Source organism: Tachysurus vachellii, chromosome 5, assembly GCF_030014155.1.
Source record: "Tachysurus vachellii isolate PV-2020 chromosome 5, HZAU_Pvac_v1, whole genome shotgun sequence".
In the NCBI taxonomy this organism is placed as follows: Eukaryota; Metazoa; Chordata; class Actinopteri; order Siluriformes; family Bagridae; genus Tachysurus; species Tachysurus vachellii.
Genome location: NC_083464.1, coordinates 4,100,802 through 4,115,000, shown reverse-complemented (window position 1 = coordinate 4,115,000; position 14,199 = coordinate 4,100,802). Strand labels below are relative to the sequence as shown.

Below are 14,199 nucleotides of genomic sequence, written 5' to 3'. Positions count from 1 at the left end.
ACACTCACACACACACACACACTCACACACACACACACACACACACACACACACACACACACACACACACACACACACACACAAACTCTCACCAAACCAAGTGAATTAATGATGGAAGAGGACGAAACTCTGTTATGATAATAACCCTGGTATAATAACCACATCTGCTGATTCTCAGTCACACACATGGACTGCAGCTTTATATCTAAAATTGCACCACATTATAATCGAAAGATAAGTGTAGAAAAACAGACAAGATGACAAGAAACATTCATCTTTCTTTCCTTCAGGCTGATAATGACGATAATGATGGTGGTGCTGATGAAGACAAAAATACGCATGGCATCAGCTGAACTGAACGACATCTACGGCACAAACACAACGAGAGAGAGAGAGCGTAAACGTGGCGTGGGAAAAGTCTCAGATTTGAGGTCTGCTTTACAGATGACTTCATTCTGTTCAGCCAAGACATTCGCACAGAACTGAAGAGATAAAGTAATTGGACTGGAAGCTCCTTCAGAGTGACGGCTTAGAGAAAGATGTTGTGCCAAAATACATTCTTCACCAGCCTTAAACTGGTTTAATACAGCTGGATGTCTTCTAGTGTATTTAATCTATCACAGTTTCAGCTTTGCACATCTGGATCCTGATGTTTTTACCAATCGTTCAAGCTCTGTCCTATGAAAGGAGACTGTTGGAGAATTTCCTGAAAACTCTTGGGATTCTAATTCCATTCTCAGTTCCACTGGGGTCTGGGTTAAGCCCCAGTCTGGAATGTCTTGCAGCCCCACAACGTAATGCTACCACCACCGTGTTTCTCTGAAGGGCTGTAGTATTCTCAGGGTGATCAGCAGTGTCAGATCTCCAACATGCTCTTACAAATATCCAAAGAAAATGTACATTTTAGTGTTTTGATTCATCAGATGTTTCACCATGGCCTAGAGTTGTTTCTACTTCTTTATATGTAATATCATAGACGTGACAAGACGTACGTCTAAGTACGGTGACCCATACTCAGAATTCGTTCTCTGCATTTAACTCATCCAAAGTGCACACACACAGCAGTGAACACACACACACCGTGAACACACAACGGGAGCAGTGGGCAGCCATTTATGCTGCGGTGGCTGGGGAGCAGTTGGGGGGTTCGGTGCCTTGCTCAAGGGCACCTCAGTCGTGGTATTGCCGGCCCGAGACTCAAACAAACAACCTTAGGGTTAGGAGTCAAACTCTCTAAACATTAGGCTATGACTTCCCCAATATCTATTAATGTTCTATGAGGCACCATCATGAATACCTTTATGTTACCATTTAATCTCTTTGATTAAATCCTTCTTAAACAAGCAGACAGGTAAAACAAGTTTCCTTCTTTCCAGGATTGTGTTTAAAAGGCTATCACACACATGATGCTACCAACACCGTGCTTTACAGTGAGAATGGAGAAGAACACAAGTAGTTCTTGAGTTCTTTGCAGAAACATCAGTTTTGACCTCATTAGACCAGAGAACCTTTTTTAATGTTTACTGAGTCTCCAAAGAAGAATTTATCAATTATGGTTTTCTTCTTGCCATTCTTCCTTAAAACCAAGCTTCATGGTTCAGTTAAAGTGTTCAGCTTCTGCTGTCTGAGCTGTGGATCTCTCCAGCTCCTCCAGACTTACCCTTGGACTCTAAATGCCTGGTCTAGGAGCTTGGTTTTTATTTCCCTGCAAGTTGAGTACTGTACATAATGGTGTACATGACAACCTTAATTTAAATAAATTCAAATATTATACACACAAATGGTAATGAAATGTCAGGAAGGTGAGAAGGTAATGTCTTGTCCAAGTCCAAAGCTCATGCTACAGGATAGACGTGAATAACACTCATATTCTGATGGACTTACCTGTGGATTTTTAAAAACCTCATACTTGTCCTTCCTCTCCTGGAAAACCACTTTGTTCTCGCTGTCCCGTGTCCATGCTGAGAGAGGTTCCACCAGGTTCTCGTGGTCCTCAAAGCCTCGGTCTGTGGAGGAGACTCAGGTCAAGTAAGCATCGAGTAAATACATTTTTCCTACATCGTTTTATACACTACTGTCTGCAAACCTGTACAAATTTCAGGTTCATTTGAGGTGCACCGTCACTGGAGACTCCTTCCGTAAATGCTCCATAAACTTCTCCTTAGAATAGAATAGAAGCCTTTTGGAGTTTGGGGTCAGAGCACAGGGTCAGCCATGATACAGCACCACTGGAGCAAAGAGGGTTAAGCCTAGTGGTTAAGGTGTTGGGCTACCAATTGGAAGGTTGTGAGTTCGGTTCCTATGTCTACCAAGCTGCCACTGCTGGGCCCCTGAGCAAGGCCCTTAACCCTCAATTGCTCAGTTGTATAAAATGAGATAATATGTAAGTCTCTCTGGATAAGGGTGTCTGCTAAATGCTGTAAATGTAAATGAGGGTTCAGGGCCTTGCCCAACTGTGGCAGCTTGGCAGTGCTGAGGCTCGAACCCCCCGATCCTCAGAGTGAGTTATTGCACCAGTATAAACGATAACGTTAATATAAACCTATCAGAGCTGCTGTTATAGAAGAAGAATCAACACCTTCAGACAAATTAGAAGGTGCTTTGTGGTAGGTGGTACATGTTTGTGGTTCATGAACTCAATAATAAACACTTTATAAGAGTCGTAATGTTCCACTTGATGGTCGGTGTTAGTTTTTTTCCAGTGCCCACCCAAGTACTCTAGCAGTGTGTAAAAGCAGATTCAGCAGAAGCTAAAAGACCTCATGAAGTGATGAAAAGGGTTTTTAATGCTGGCAGGCGTTAAGTACAGGGCGTGAGAGGAAACAGAATTAACTGAACACGCTGAGGCTTTTCCTGTGTTCTTCAGCACACTGGTATGTATGTCAACAAACAGAGTCATAACCAGAGCAAAGAACACCGCTGATGAATTAGGGCTTCTCTACTTCCTCAGAGATCTGACATTATCATCAGAGGAAACTGCTATATCCATATATTCACTCTTTTGGTCATCTGGTCGCAATTTAAAATGCATGCTAAGCCTCACAAGCCAGACTTCTATCTGTCAGTAGAGGACGTGTAGGTAGTTTTCCTCACTTAATACAACTAACAGGAAGTGAGCCTGGCATGGCATACGAGTAATCGTGGGTTAATCATTGGCTGATTCTTGAATAATATTTTAATTAGTTTATTTTCAGTGTCCAATTAAATTAAATTTTGACACCATTTTGGCACCATTTCTCCTAGCTAAGATGTTCTTCGCAGAACTTATTAATGAAACTGCTAATGAACTTTAATTAAAGAATTAATTAATTGATTGTTAATTGTTAACTAATTGTTAATTAATTAATTGTTTCATACAAAGAAGAAGAGGTCTAATTATAAACATCTACAGTACATGTGTTTGTATGTGTGTGTGTGTGTGTGTGTGTGTGTCTCACCTGTCTGCAGCTCAGGGTTGGTCTCACACACGCACCAGTCCACGTTGCCGTCACAGTGTGTTTTTTCAAACAGGTTGTCCAACACGTCCCTCACCGTCTGTCTCTCGTCCACCATCAGAGTCTTGGTGCTTCCGTCTGTCATCTGCACCTTCACTATCAGCTGTTTCACACACAACACACACATTCAGATTCAACACTGCTCACATAAACACCAACACCCTCACTGAACTTGCATTGGTGTGTGAGGAGATGCTCATCCTGATATTCTATACACCAATCTGCCATAACATTAAAACCACCTGCTTCATTGTGCCACCAAAACACCTCTGACTCATTGAGACATGGTTTCCACAAGACCTCTGAAGGTGTGCTGTGAAGACCACCAAGAGCAGCAGATTCTTTATCAGATCCTGGATCAGAGTTGTTGGTCCAGCACATCCAACAGACGTTCTGAGATCTGCGGAATCTTGAAGCCATTTTAACACCTTGATCTCTTGATCTTTCATGTTCCTCAAGCCGTTTCTGTGCAGTTTTTGCAGTTATGGAGATGATCTGATCCAGTAATCCAGCCATCACAATTTGGGTCTTGAATTTAAAGTTAGATTATCCTTGGAACTAAAATTAGATTCTTTCTCTTGCCAATTATTATGTCAGTGATTTTAATGTTATAGCTGATCACTGTATATTTACATGTACCTCAAACCTCCATTTACGTATCGATATGTGCTATAAGCTGTAAATTTACAGAATAAAACACCCTACTTCTTGCTATAAAAAGGCTATATAACTTTTCAGAAAGAATGATAGTAATAACACCTTCTGACTTATCAGAGAATCAGAGAATCTCGAGCAGCACTTTGGAAAGATATCACACCATAACCCTGATCTGACCTCCACACACACACACACACACACACACACACACACACACACACACACACACACACACACACACACTTTCACAGTTCCTCTGTCCCTGACCAATCTGATTAGCAGCTCATCACACCTACAGAGATGACAAAAATAAATGTGTGGACAAGAATCTTCAACCTGCATTCAATATATCATCGTGTCTGAACTGACAACACCTGAACCATTGGGCTACCAAGTAGTCCAACACCTGAACCTTTGGGCTAAAAAAGTCCAACACCTGAACCATTGGGCTACCAAGAAGTCCAACAGCTGAACCATTGGGCTACCACATAGTCCAACACCTGAACCATTGGGCTACCAAGTAGTCCAACACCTGAACCTTTTGGCTACCAAGTAGTCCAACAGCTGAACCTTTGGGCTACAAAGTAGATCAACACCTGAACCTTTGGGCTACCAAGTAGTCCAACACCTGAACCTTTGGGCTACCACATAGTCCAACACCTGAACCATTGGGCTACCAAGTAGTCCAACACCTGAACCTTTTGGCTACCAAGTAGTCCAACAGCTGAACCTTTGGGCTACAAAGTAGATCAACACCTGAACCTTTGGGCTACCAAGTAGTCCAACACCTGAACCTTTGGGCTACCACATAGTCCAACACCTGAACTATTGGGCTACCACATAGTCCAACACCTGAACCTTTGGGCTACCACAAAGTCCAACACCTGAACCATTGGGCTACCACATAGTCCAACACCTGAACCATTGGGCTACCAAGTAGTCCAACACCTGAACCTTTGGGCTACCACATAGTCCAACACCTGAACCATTGGCCTACCAAGTAGTCCAACACCTGAACCATTGGGATACCAAGTAGTCCAACACCTGAACCATTGGTCTACCTTTGCCTAGGTGTGAAAATGGGTTACCGGATTTAAATGCTTCATACTAGCTTCATGTCATATTAGCAAGGCAAGCTACAGTATGTAACAAACACCAAGGATCACCAAGGAGCTCTTCTACAAAGCTTTATTTTATCTCATAACATTTCTAAATACATTTAACAACTGGTCGAATTAGGATAAGATGATATTACTGGCAAGATGTAAATGTGACCTAATCACAGCGAGGAGTTAATAAATTTACTGTGAATGGGGAAGTGAAGAAAAGTTGGACTAAAGGATTAATCCCAGGTAATGTTTAAGTAAATTGTTTGGAATTCTGGCTTTTACCGAATTGAGAACATATGAGTTTGATCATGACTTCCTGCACTTCTGAGATCATAAACGTTAATGTCACTGTATAGAATGAAATTTAGCATGGCATCTCTCAGACTGCAACGAGGACATTTAAACATAACACTGTGTGAAATTTAAAAAAGAAGAATTAAAAATAAATAGAGTGACATTGTGATCTGTTGTGAGAGCAGGGAGCAGGTGGAGGAAAACCTGGAGAGGTGGAGGTTTGCACTGGAGAGAAGAGGAATGAAAGTCAGTCGTAGTAAGACTGAGTACATGTGTGTGAATGAAAGGGAGGGAAGTGGAACAGTAAGGTTACAGGGTGAAGAGGTGAAGAAGGTACAGGAGTTTAAGTACTTGGGGTCAACAGTCCAGAGTAATGGAGAGAGTGGGAAATAAGTAAAGAAGCGAGTGCAGGCAGGTTGGAATGGGTGGAGAAAGATGTCAGGAGTTCTGGGTGATAGGAAAATATCAGCGAGAATCAAGGGGAAGGTGTACAGGACAGTGGTGAGACCGGCCATGCTGTATGGTTTAGAGACAGTGCCACTGAGACAGGAGTCTGAGCTAGAGGTAGCCGAGCTGAAGACGTTGAGGTTCTCTTTGGGAGTGACAAGATCGGACAGGATTAGGAACGAGTACATCAGAGGGACAGCTCATGTTGGACGTTTGGGGGACAAAGTTAGGGAGGACAGATTAAGATGGTTTGGACATGTTCAGAGGAGGGAGAGTGAGTATAGTGGTAGGAGAATGTTTGACATGGAGCTGCCAGGCAGGAGGCAAAGAGGAAGACCAAAGAGGAGGTATATGGATGTAATTAATGAGGATACAGCATGAAGCTAGTGGGTGCAAGTGTTGAGGATGCAGAAGATAGGGATAGGTGGAGAGAGATGATTCGCTGTGGCGACCCCTGAAGGGAAAAGCCAAAAGAAGAAGAATGAAAAATAAATAGAGTACAGTGTAAAATAAACAAAAGGACTTGATTATTGAAATGTGTAGATTGAGCATAATATAAAACCTTCAGAGAGACACAGTAGGAAATGAAAACGTGAACTGCAGTGTTAAATAAATTGTTTTATCTTGACAAATGATGCCACACACACACACACACACACACACACACACTACCTTATTGTTAGCTATTGTTATTTATTCTGAGCAGATTATAAGATCTATTCTCAGCTCTACACCTGAGAAGAAACGCCTGGAGGAAGAGAACAGGCTCGATTGTGAAATTTGCTCTCACAATTATTACTTTCAGAAAGGGGTTGAGTTTCATTTCGTGTTTGAGTAAAGACAAGCCACAGAGAGAAAACGCCACAAAACCTCAACCAGGCAAGCACTAAGCATCCACTGGTGTTTCCTGTATCAGTCATTTACTGAATTATCAGATCAGATCAACAGTCAGATGCTTAGACAACGAACACCCTGCATCCTGTTTAACACCACGCTGGGATTAAATACCTGCTGAGGATGTAACGAGATGTGAGCTGGACAGACCGTGTGTGTACAGGCTTGATGAAGTCAGTTTACTTAGACTGTAATAGATCTTAAGGTTATTGACAGAAAGACCTGAAATGTTAAGAGAACTAAAAACTCCTACAACTGCAAATAATAGTAATAATAATAATAATAATAATAATAATAATAATAATAATAATAATAATAATAATAATAATAATTCTTTCCATACTGTGTCCAAATTCTCATGGTGCTTTCCATTAAATAAATACAGACAGACAGATAGATAGATAGATAGATAGATAGATAGATAGATAGATAGATAGATAGATAGATAGATAGATAGATAGATAGATAATGAACAAACTCATCTGCAGTTAGTTATAAGTGGACATAGAGGTGTGTTCTCATGACCTCGTGTGACCTCTCACACATTCTCCAGTAGGTTGTTGAGCTACAGAGAGTCTGATGTACTGCTCACCTTCTTCACTTTGGCTTCTTTCAGCTTTTCCAGAGCGAGTTTGATTTTGTCTGCTTTCATCTGTTCCTCTGTTTCCTCCTGAGGAAATAAATAAATCACCAGAGATCAGAGTCACGTCACAGATACGTCCCAAACAGACCTGCTAACCTTCAACATCGGATTACGGAGCTATGAGCTGTATATGAACGAGTTATTCAACGGAGTGTGCTGTTATTTTTTATACACAATCATTTTATTTTCACATCTTAATCCTTTCCCACGTATAATATACTGCTGACATGTTGCTCAGGTCATGTCACGTGTTTACCTGAGATCAACTGATCAAGGAATGATGTGTTGAAATACACTCTCACCTATATATGATCAGATATGAATGTAATAGCATGGAAAGTGTGTGTGTGTGTGTGTGTGACTCAGATTTACCATAGAAGGTTTAGAGTTTGAAGATGGAAGAGGTGGTAATGAAGTGCTGTTGGTGGTTGAGGTCAAACCAGACATATTACTGGGTAAACGGGTCAGTTCAGCTTTAGACTGGGAGGGTTGGGGGGCCATGGGGGCTGCAGGGGTAAAATGAACTTTTGGAACATTTAGAGACGGAGCTGGCGTGGAATCTTTCACGCCCCCCCTCTCGGAAGCAAACTTTTCCTCTGTGGCGTTCAGGTCGGCCACCAGATCAGCCATCAGAGCATCCAGATCGTTATCCTCCAGCTCATTAAGTGACGCTGTGACATTACAGAAGAACTTTCATCAGTTGTGTGAAGAAAAACATTTTAAACATTTTTATTAAAATCATCTCAAAACCTCTCTAGATGAGCCAGCGATATCAGAGTATTTACATGACATGAAGGTCTTATCTTCTTTAGACCTGCTTTATGAAGCTTGACCAATCAGAGCACAATACACACAAAAGGGTGAACTTTAATTGAGTCTTTCAGGGTTTTAATAAAATTATGTTTAACATCTTTAAAATATTGATTATTGATCAAAATTGACAAAGCTTTAAAATCTGCATTCAAAAAATATTAAATTGCCGTTTAAAGCTAACCCACTGAACAACAAGAAATCAATAACTGTTATTATTTAACTAATCTAAATGTGTAGAACACAACTGCATTATAATATCTAATAGAATTCAATTCATTCTAAATTAATAACACATCGAACATAATCTGATCTTCACGCTGTATATTCTTATTTTCCTTTTCCTTCTCATTTGCATATTAACGTATCAACGATCCTGATTGGATAAATCCAGCGTGTGACCTCTTTAAATAACGGCTCGTCTCACGCTTTCACATCAGTGAGGAACAAAGTTCAGGTCTGTGCTTCTGCACCCGAGCAGCTTCTGTTATCTTTCACAGCTTTATCATCTTTTTTACTCTTTATAACTTTGTCGTCTAGTCGACCAGACGTTCGTATCGGTCTTCAGTTAATTTCTCAGCGTGACGTATTTCCCCCTCTCTACACCACACACTTCTGTGATGTTCAGTGTTTTGTCTCCTGACTGTATCTACCGAGCCGTTTTTGTTCAGTGTCTCTACGTCCTGGTTTTCACCTGATATGAAGCACAGAGGCGCTGCTCGCTTTCTGATTGGGTTTCTGTTGCTAAGCAACAAGACTAACATTCTTTCTTTCTTTCTTTCTTTCTTTCTTTCTTTCTTTCTTTCTTTCTTTCTTTCTTTCTTTCTTTCTTTCTTTCTTTCTTTCTTTCTTTCTTTCTCTATCCATCCATCCCTCCATTCTTTCTTTCTTTCTTTCTTTCTTTCTTTCTTTCTTTCTTTCTTTCTTTCTTTCTTTCTTTCTCTATCCATCCAGCCCTCCATCTCTTCTTTCTTTCTTTCTTTCTTTCTTTCTTTCTTTCTTTCTTTCTTTCTCTATCCATCCAGCCCTCCCTCCTTTCTTTCTTTCTTTCTTTCTTTCTTTCTTTCTTTCTTTCTTTCTTTTTTCTTTCTCCCTCCCTCCCTCCCTCCCTCCCTCCCTCCCTCCCTCCATCTCTTCTTTCTTTCTTTCTTTCTTTCTTTCTTTCTTTCTTTCTTTCTTTCTTTCTTTCTTTCTTTCTTTTTCTTTCTTTCTTTCCCAGCTAACCACCCACATACTTTTGATGTTAATCTGACGTTAACAGCCATCTACACAGTAGCCAGACATTCTCCATGCCTCACTTTGCCTGCACTCTTTTATAATTCACTGTCATTTTATAGCTCATTAACACCACATTTTCCCAGCAAAGTGCTGAACAGAGCGTCCTAGAGCACTGTGAATACAGAAAGCCGCTGTACTACAGATTCACGTGTTTATCACCATTCAGATCTGTGAAGCCAATAGAGAAGTTGAGTTCCTGGCTGGACTTGGAGGTGGGCTGATGCTCTGGAGCGTCAGTTGCCAGACTCTGAGGAAAACCACAAAATAAGGAAGAAGTTAGCACAAACTTCTCTCTCTTTTATAGATATTTTTCATCACAGTAATAGCTAAAGCAGATAAACTTTCAGTTCTGTATCTGTAAAGGGGAGCTACTGTATAGAGCAAGTCTGTGGTCGGTTTCAGCATTGACAGCAATAATTTTGTAAAACTTAAAGACGACAGAACGAAGCCTCTGTGTGTTTAAACATCACTGTGCCTTCACACATGAGTGAAAGTGTCAGTTTTCTTCGATTTGAAATCACTTCTGCTTTGTAACAGGCAAGCGTTGTAAAACTTGCAAAATAAGTACAAACATATATATAGCGCCTTTCCCAAGCTCAAGGACGCTTTACAAGGTAACATACATATACGTCGGACATTTTCCCAGGACGAAGGATCATACATATACACACATATACATATTCGTCGGACATTTGCCCAGGACGAATGATCACATGCAGCTGCATGAGATAATGACAGAAGACAGGACTATACACAAAAACATACAGTACAAGAGATAGGACTCTACATAGTACACGATACATACACCACATTTCAGGAAAATTAAGGACTCCTAATACATATCCATTTACTGGTAGTGAAGGTATGACAGTTGACTCATATTTGTGGAGATTCGACTCAGCTCATCAATACTTCTTCATTAGGAGTCGACTCTGATTGATTCAGAAATGACTCGTCTTTAATAAATAGTCATTAGGTCATTAATAGTTTTTGGAAATAATTTTCATTTAAATTAGACTTTTTAGGCCATGTTTTAATTTCCAGTATAATAATAGTGCTTTCATGCATCTTTTAGATTAAACTAAAACCATGATATATTTAGCTGCATGTGTACTGCTTGTCTCAGTCTGAACTAAATACAGAGTCTGTAATGTCAGGCTTTGGTAAATTCTCCAGATTGCAGATTGAAGCCAAAAAAAAAAAAAAAAGCTTGTGTTTAGAGCATAAAAGTTTGAGTGGGCGGGGCTAGAGTTTGAGCAACAATGGTTCGTGTAATAAAATATTACACAGTTACATTACACTATGAAACATACTACTGAATACACAAGTTCACACTGGATAGATTGGGGAAAAAAAAAAATCTCCAAGATAATGACCGTGTACACGTATTTCTGCGAAAAATACGTATATAATATATATATATATATATATAGTATATTAATCATAAATAGTAAAAAAAAATAGTAAAAAAAAAGATTACTTTATTAACTAATCTCGAAGTGTGTGATCAGATGAAACCCTGATCTAAAATGGATCACAATGTTTTACAGAAACTTGATTGGATAATTTATTATTATTTTTTCTATTTATATTATCTATTTGCTATTTGTTATCATGTTAATTTCTCTTGGATCAGTTCTTCATTATTGCTTCACCATACCCCTTATTTATTTATTTATTTATTTGTTTGTTTGTTTGTTTGTTTGTTTTAAATAATTTCTTGATCCAAGTTCTGCTCTGCATGTTCACATCTAACAGCTTTTACTTATAATGATAAAGTGACAGATGAAGCAATGTGAAATCTTCTAGCAGAGTTTTAGTTCACTTACAGGAGAAACACTGCAGATCTGCATGAAGTACAGAACAGAGAGAGGGTAAAGAAACACGTATCTCACCTGCGTGAGGAGATCCATCTCCTGCAGCATGTCTGTGAACATGGCATCAATGTCGTCCATCTAGAAGTGAAAAAATATCAATTGTAATATTTTACGCTTCAACAACATCTGCAGCAAACTGATGACCATCAGTATGTAAAAAAAAGAAAAGAAAAGATAAACATTTGCAAAATGACGGCATACTAATGCCTAGAAATACTGATTTACGTAAAGAAAGTACCATAAAAAATAAAATGACTTTTAATCTAACATCAAAATGTAAAATATTAACAGAAATTTTAAATATAGTTGAATGTATCTTTTCTTTTATAGTAACATTTGTGTTATATTCACACAATTATATGGTTTTAAGCCTGTTTTTTAAAAACTTTGCGTCATTCAACAAAACAATAAGCATCATACAATATTCTTTAATAATAATAATAATAATAATAATAATAATAATAATAATAATAATAATAATAATAATATTGAAGACTATTGAAGGTAACATTAAGAAAATGTTTGCATCAATTAATAAACATTTATTTAATTCAATCTTAAATGAATGCATCAACACCAACTGATGTTTATTTATCCACTTACTAAAAATAAATCTGCATAAATAAACAAGAAAAAATTCAATTAAATGCTGAAAAGGTTTTGAACTTTGCTCTTAAGTTGTAAATAATGGACCTGACTTCAGTTCTGAATTTTACAACCTGAAATTAATACGTTAATTAATTAATACCACAAATACGTTAATGAATATGTTCCTTTTCACAGAAAAAAATATAAAAATGTGAGAAAATCTTTACCTTTTAAAACAAATCTAATCAAAGATTATTAAACCTATGGCTTGACTTTTGAAAAATAAATAAATAAATAAATAAATAAATATATAAATAAATAAATATATAAATAAATAGATAGATAGATAGATAGATAGATAGATAGATAGATAGATAAAGCTTGAAATAATCTTGTAATAATGTCAAAAAGTAATTTTAATAATTAATGTAAATATTATTTTAATAATTTAAATAGTGTCAGAAAATTTTATCCTAAGTATAAAAACATTAAACCTTGAAATTAGTACAAAAAAAACTTAAATAGAATTAAAAATAGTAAATAGTATATAGTAAATCATTGATAATCAGATCCGAACATTGTTCATTTTAGTTACAGAAACCTTTATATAAATCCTTCTCATTATTAACTGTAGTTTTATTTTTGTTTAATGTCAGTTTGTGCAACATTTCTCGCTTCTCCAGATCTAAATGCGATCAGAAGATATCTGTGCTTCAAGGCAGAACAGATTAGTTTCTGTGTAAGCACGTATGATATACTACACAAATATGAAACCTAGGGCTAGAAATTGCGCAACTGATGTGATGATAATGACTCGGTTTGTACAGTATAACTCTTCCAGGCATGTATTCTTCGTCAGGACTTGCAGAGCTTTGTGAAGGAAAAAAGTGAACCTGCTACTTCAACAACTGAAGGCACAAATGATAAGAACGTTATGAGAAAGGATAAAGAATCTCACTGAATGTGTTTCTATTTAAATCGATTCTTTCTTCCTGTGGCTAATCAGCACTGCTAGCATGTATTTTTTAGGATGAGGTTTTAGACACAGCTGAATAACCGCTGCCAGATCTTTCTATCCATATTCCTTTATTCTCCGAACATCCAGGAGAGAGAAATATTTTGGGATTTGGGTGGAAAATTTCTTCAGCTTCTTACCTTTCTGCTGAAGCTTAACATCTAATTGCTAAAGAAGAGATTTTCCTGTAGTCTACATCAGGGACGACTTTTTTTGTCTCTATATTATCAACACTGTACGCTGATCTAACCAAGTCACATGTTTTAGCTTCAACACAATTCAACACTAACTCAATTTCAATGCGAAGACAATTCTATATAAATTTGGGATTTACATGCTATTATGAAAAAAAGAAAAACCCTATACATTATATGGAATAAACAAATACTATATACTTTTGGTAAAAGATCTGGTATCTGAGCCAAACCCAGCCTCAACGAGCTCTAAAATAAAACCAAGTTTCTGAAATATTTTTCTGCAAACTAACCCAATATTCGAAGAGATCTGTTTTTTTCCCCCTGCAAGCTAACGCTCGGTCTGCTGTAGTAAACAAAGCAGTATACTAACATCAAATATTAACATCTTTCTTCATTGCACGTGAGTTTTAAATGTATGCATTCAATTGTTATGAAATGAAAAGCTTCCTAGAAAGTCGTCTGAGCGTTATAATTTAATTCAGTTAGATTATATTACATTTTATTTGTATAGCGCTTTTAACAATGGACATTGTCTCAAACCAGCTTTACAGAACAAAAAATGTGCAAGCCTGAGATGACTGTGGCTCTGAGATGATCTGAGGAAGAAACCTTTCGAGGAACCAGACTCCCTTGAGAGGGAACCTCATCCTCATATGAATGACACCAGAGAGTGTGATTATAAATGACTATAAACACTGAAATTGGGATCGTAAATTATTATAAACACTGACAGCGTGATTATAAATGATTACAAACACCAGAGAGTTGGATTAGAAATGATTATAAACACCAGAGAGTGGGATTATAAATGATTATAAACACTGAAAACATGACTATATACACAGGAGAGTGGGATTATAAATGATTATAAACATGGAGAACATTATTATAAATGA

The 14,199-nt window shown here is 37.9% G+C and overlaps 1 protein-coding gene across 2 annotated transcripts in view; it reads right to left on the bottom strand.

Moving 5' to 3' along the window:
- apbb1ip (amyloid beta (A4) precursor protein-binding, family B, member 1 interacting protein) overlaps positions 1-14,199 on the bottom strand; it is a 37,112-nt gene that overhangs the window by 12,700 nt on the left and 10,213 nt on the right. For both annotated transcript variants that reach the window (XM_060869541.1, XM_060869542.1), the window contains exons 2-7: positions 11,522-11,581; positions 9,786-9,873; positions 7,911-8,209; positions 7,488-7,565; positions 3,438-3,597; positions 1,885-2,006 (exon numbers count right to left, since the gene is read on the bottom strand). In XM_060869541.1, the coding sequence (XP_060725524.1) occupies positions 1,885-2,006; positions 3,438-3,597; positions 7,488-7,565; positions 7,911-8,209; positions 9,786-9,873; positions 11,522-11,581 (807 nt within the window). The remainder of the gene's footprint in view (positions 1-1,884; positions 2,007-3,437; positions 3,598-7,487; positions 7,566-7,910; positions 8,210-9,785; positions 9,874-11,521; positions 11,582-14,199) is intronic.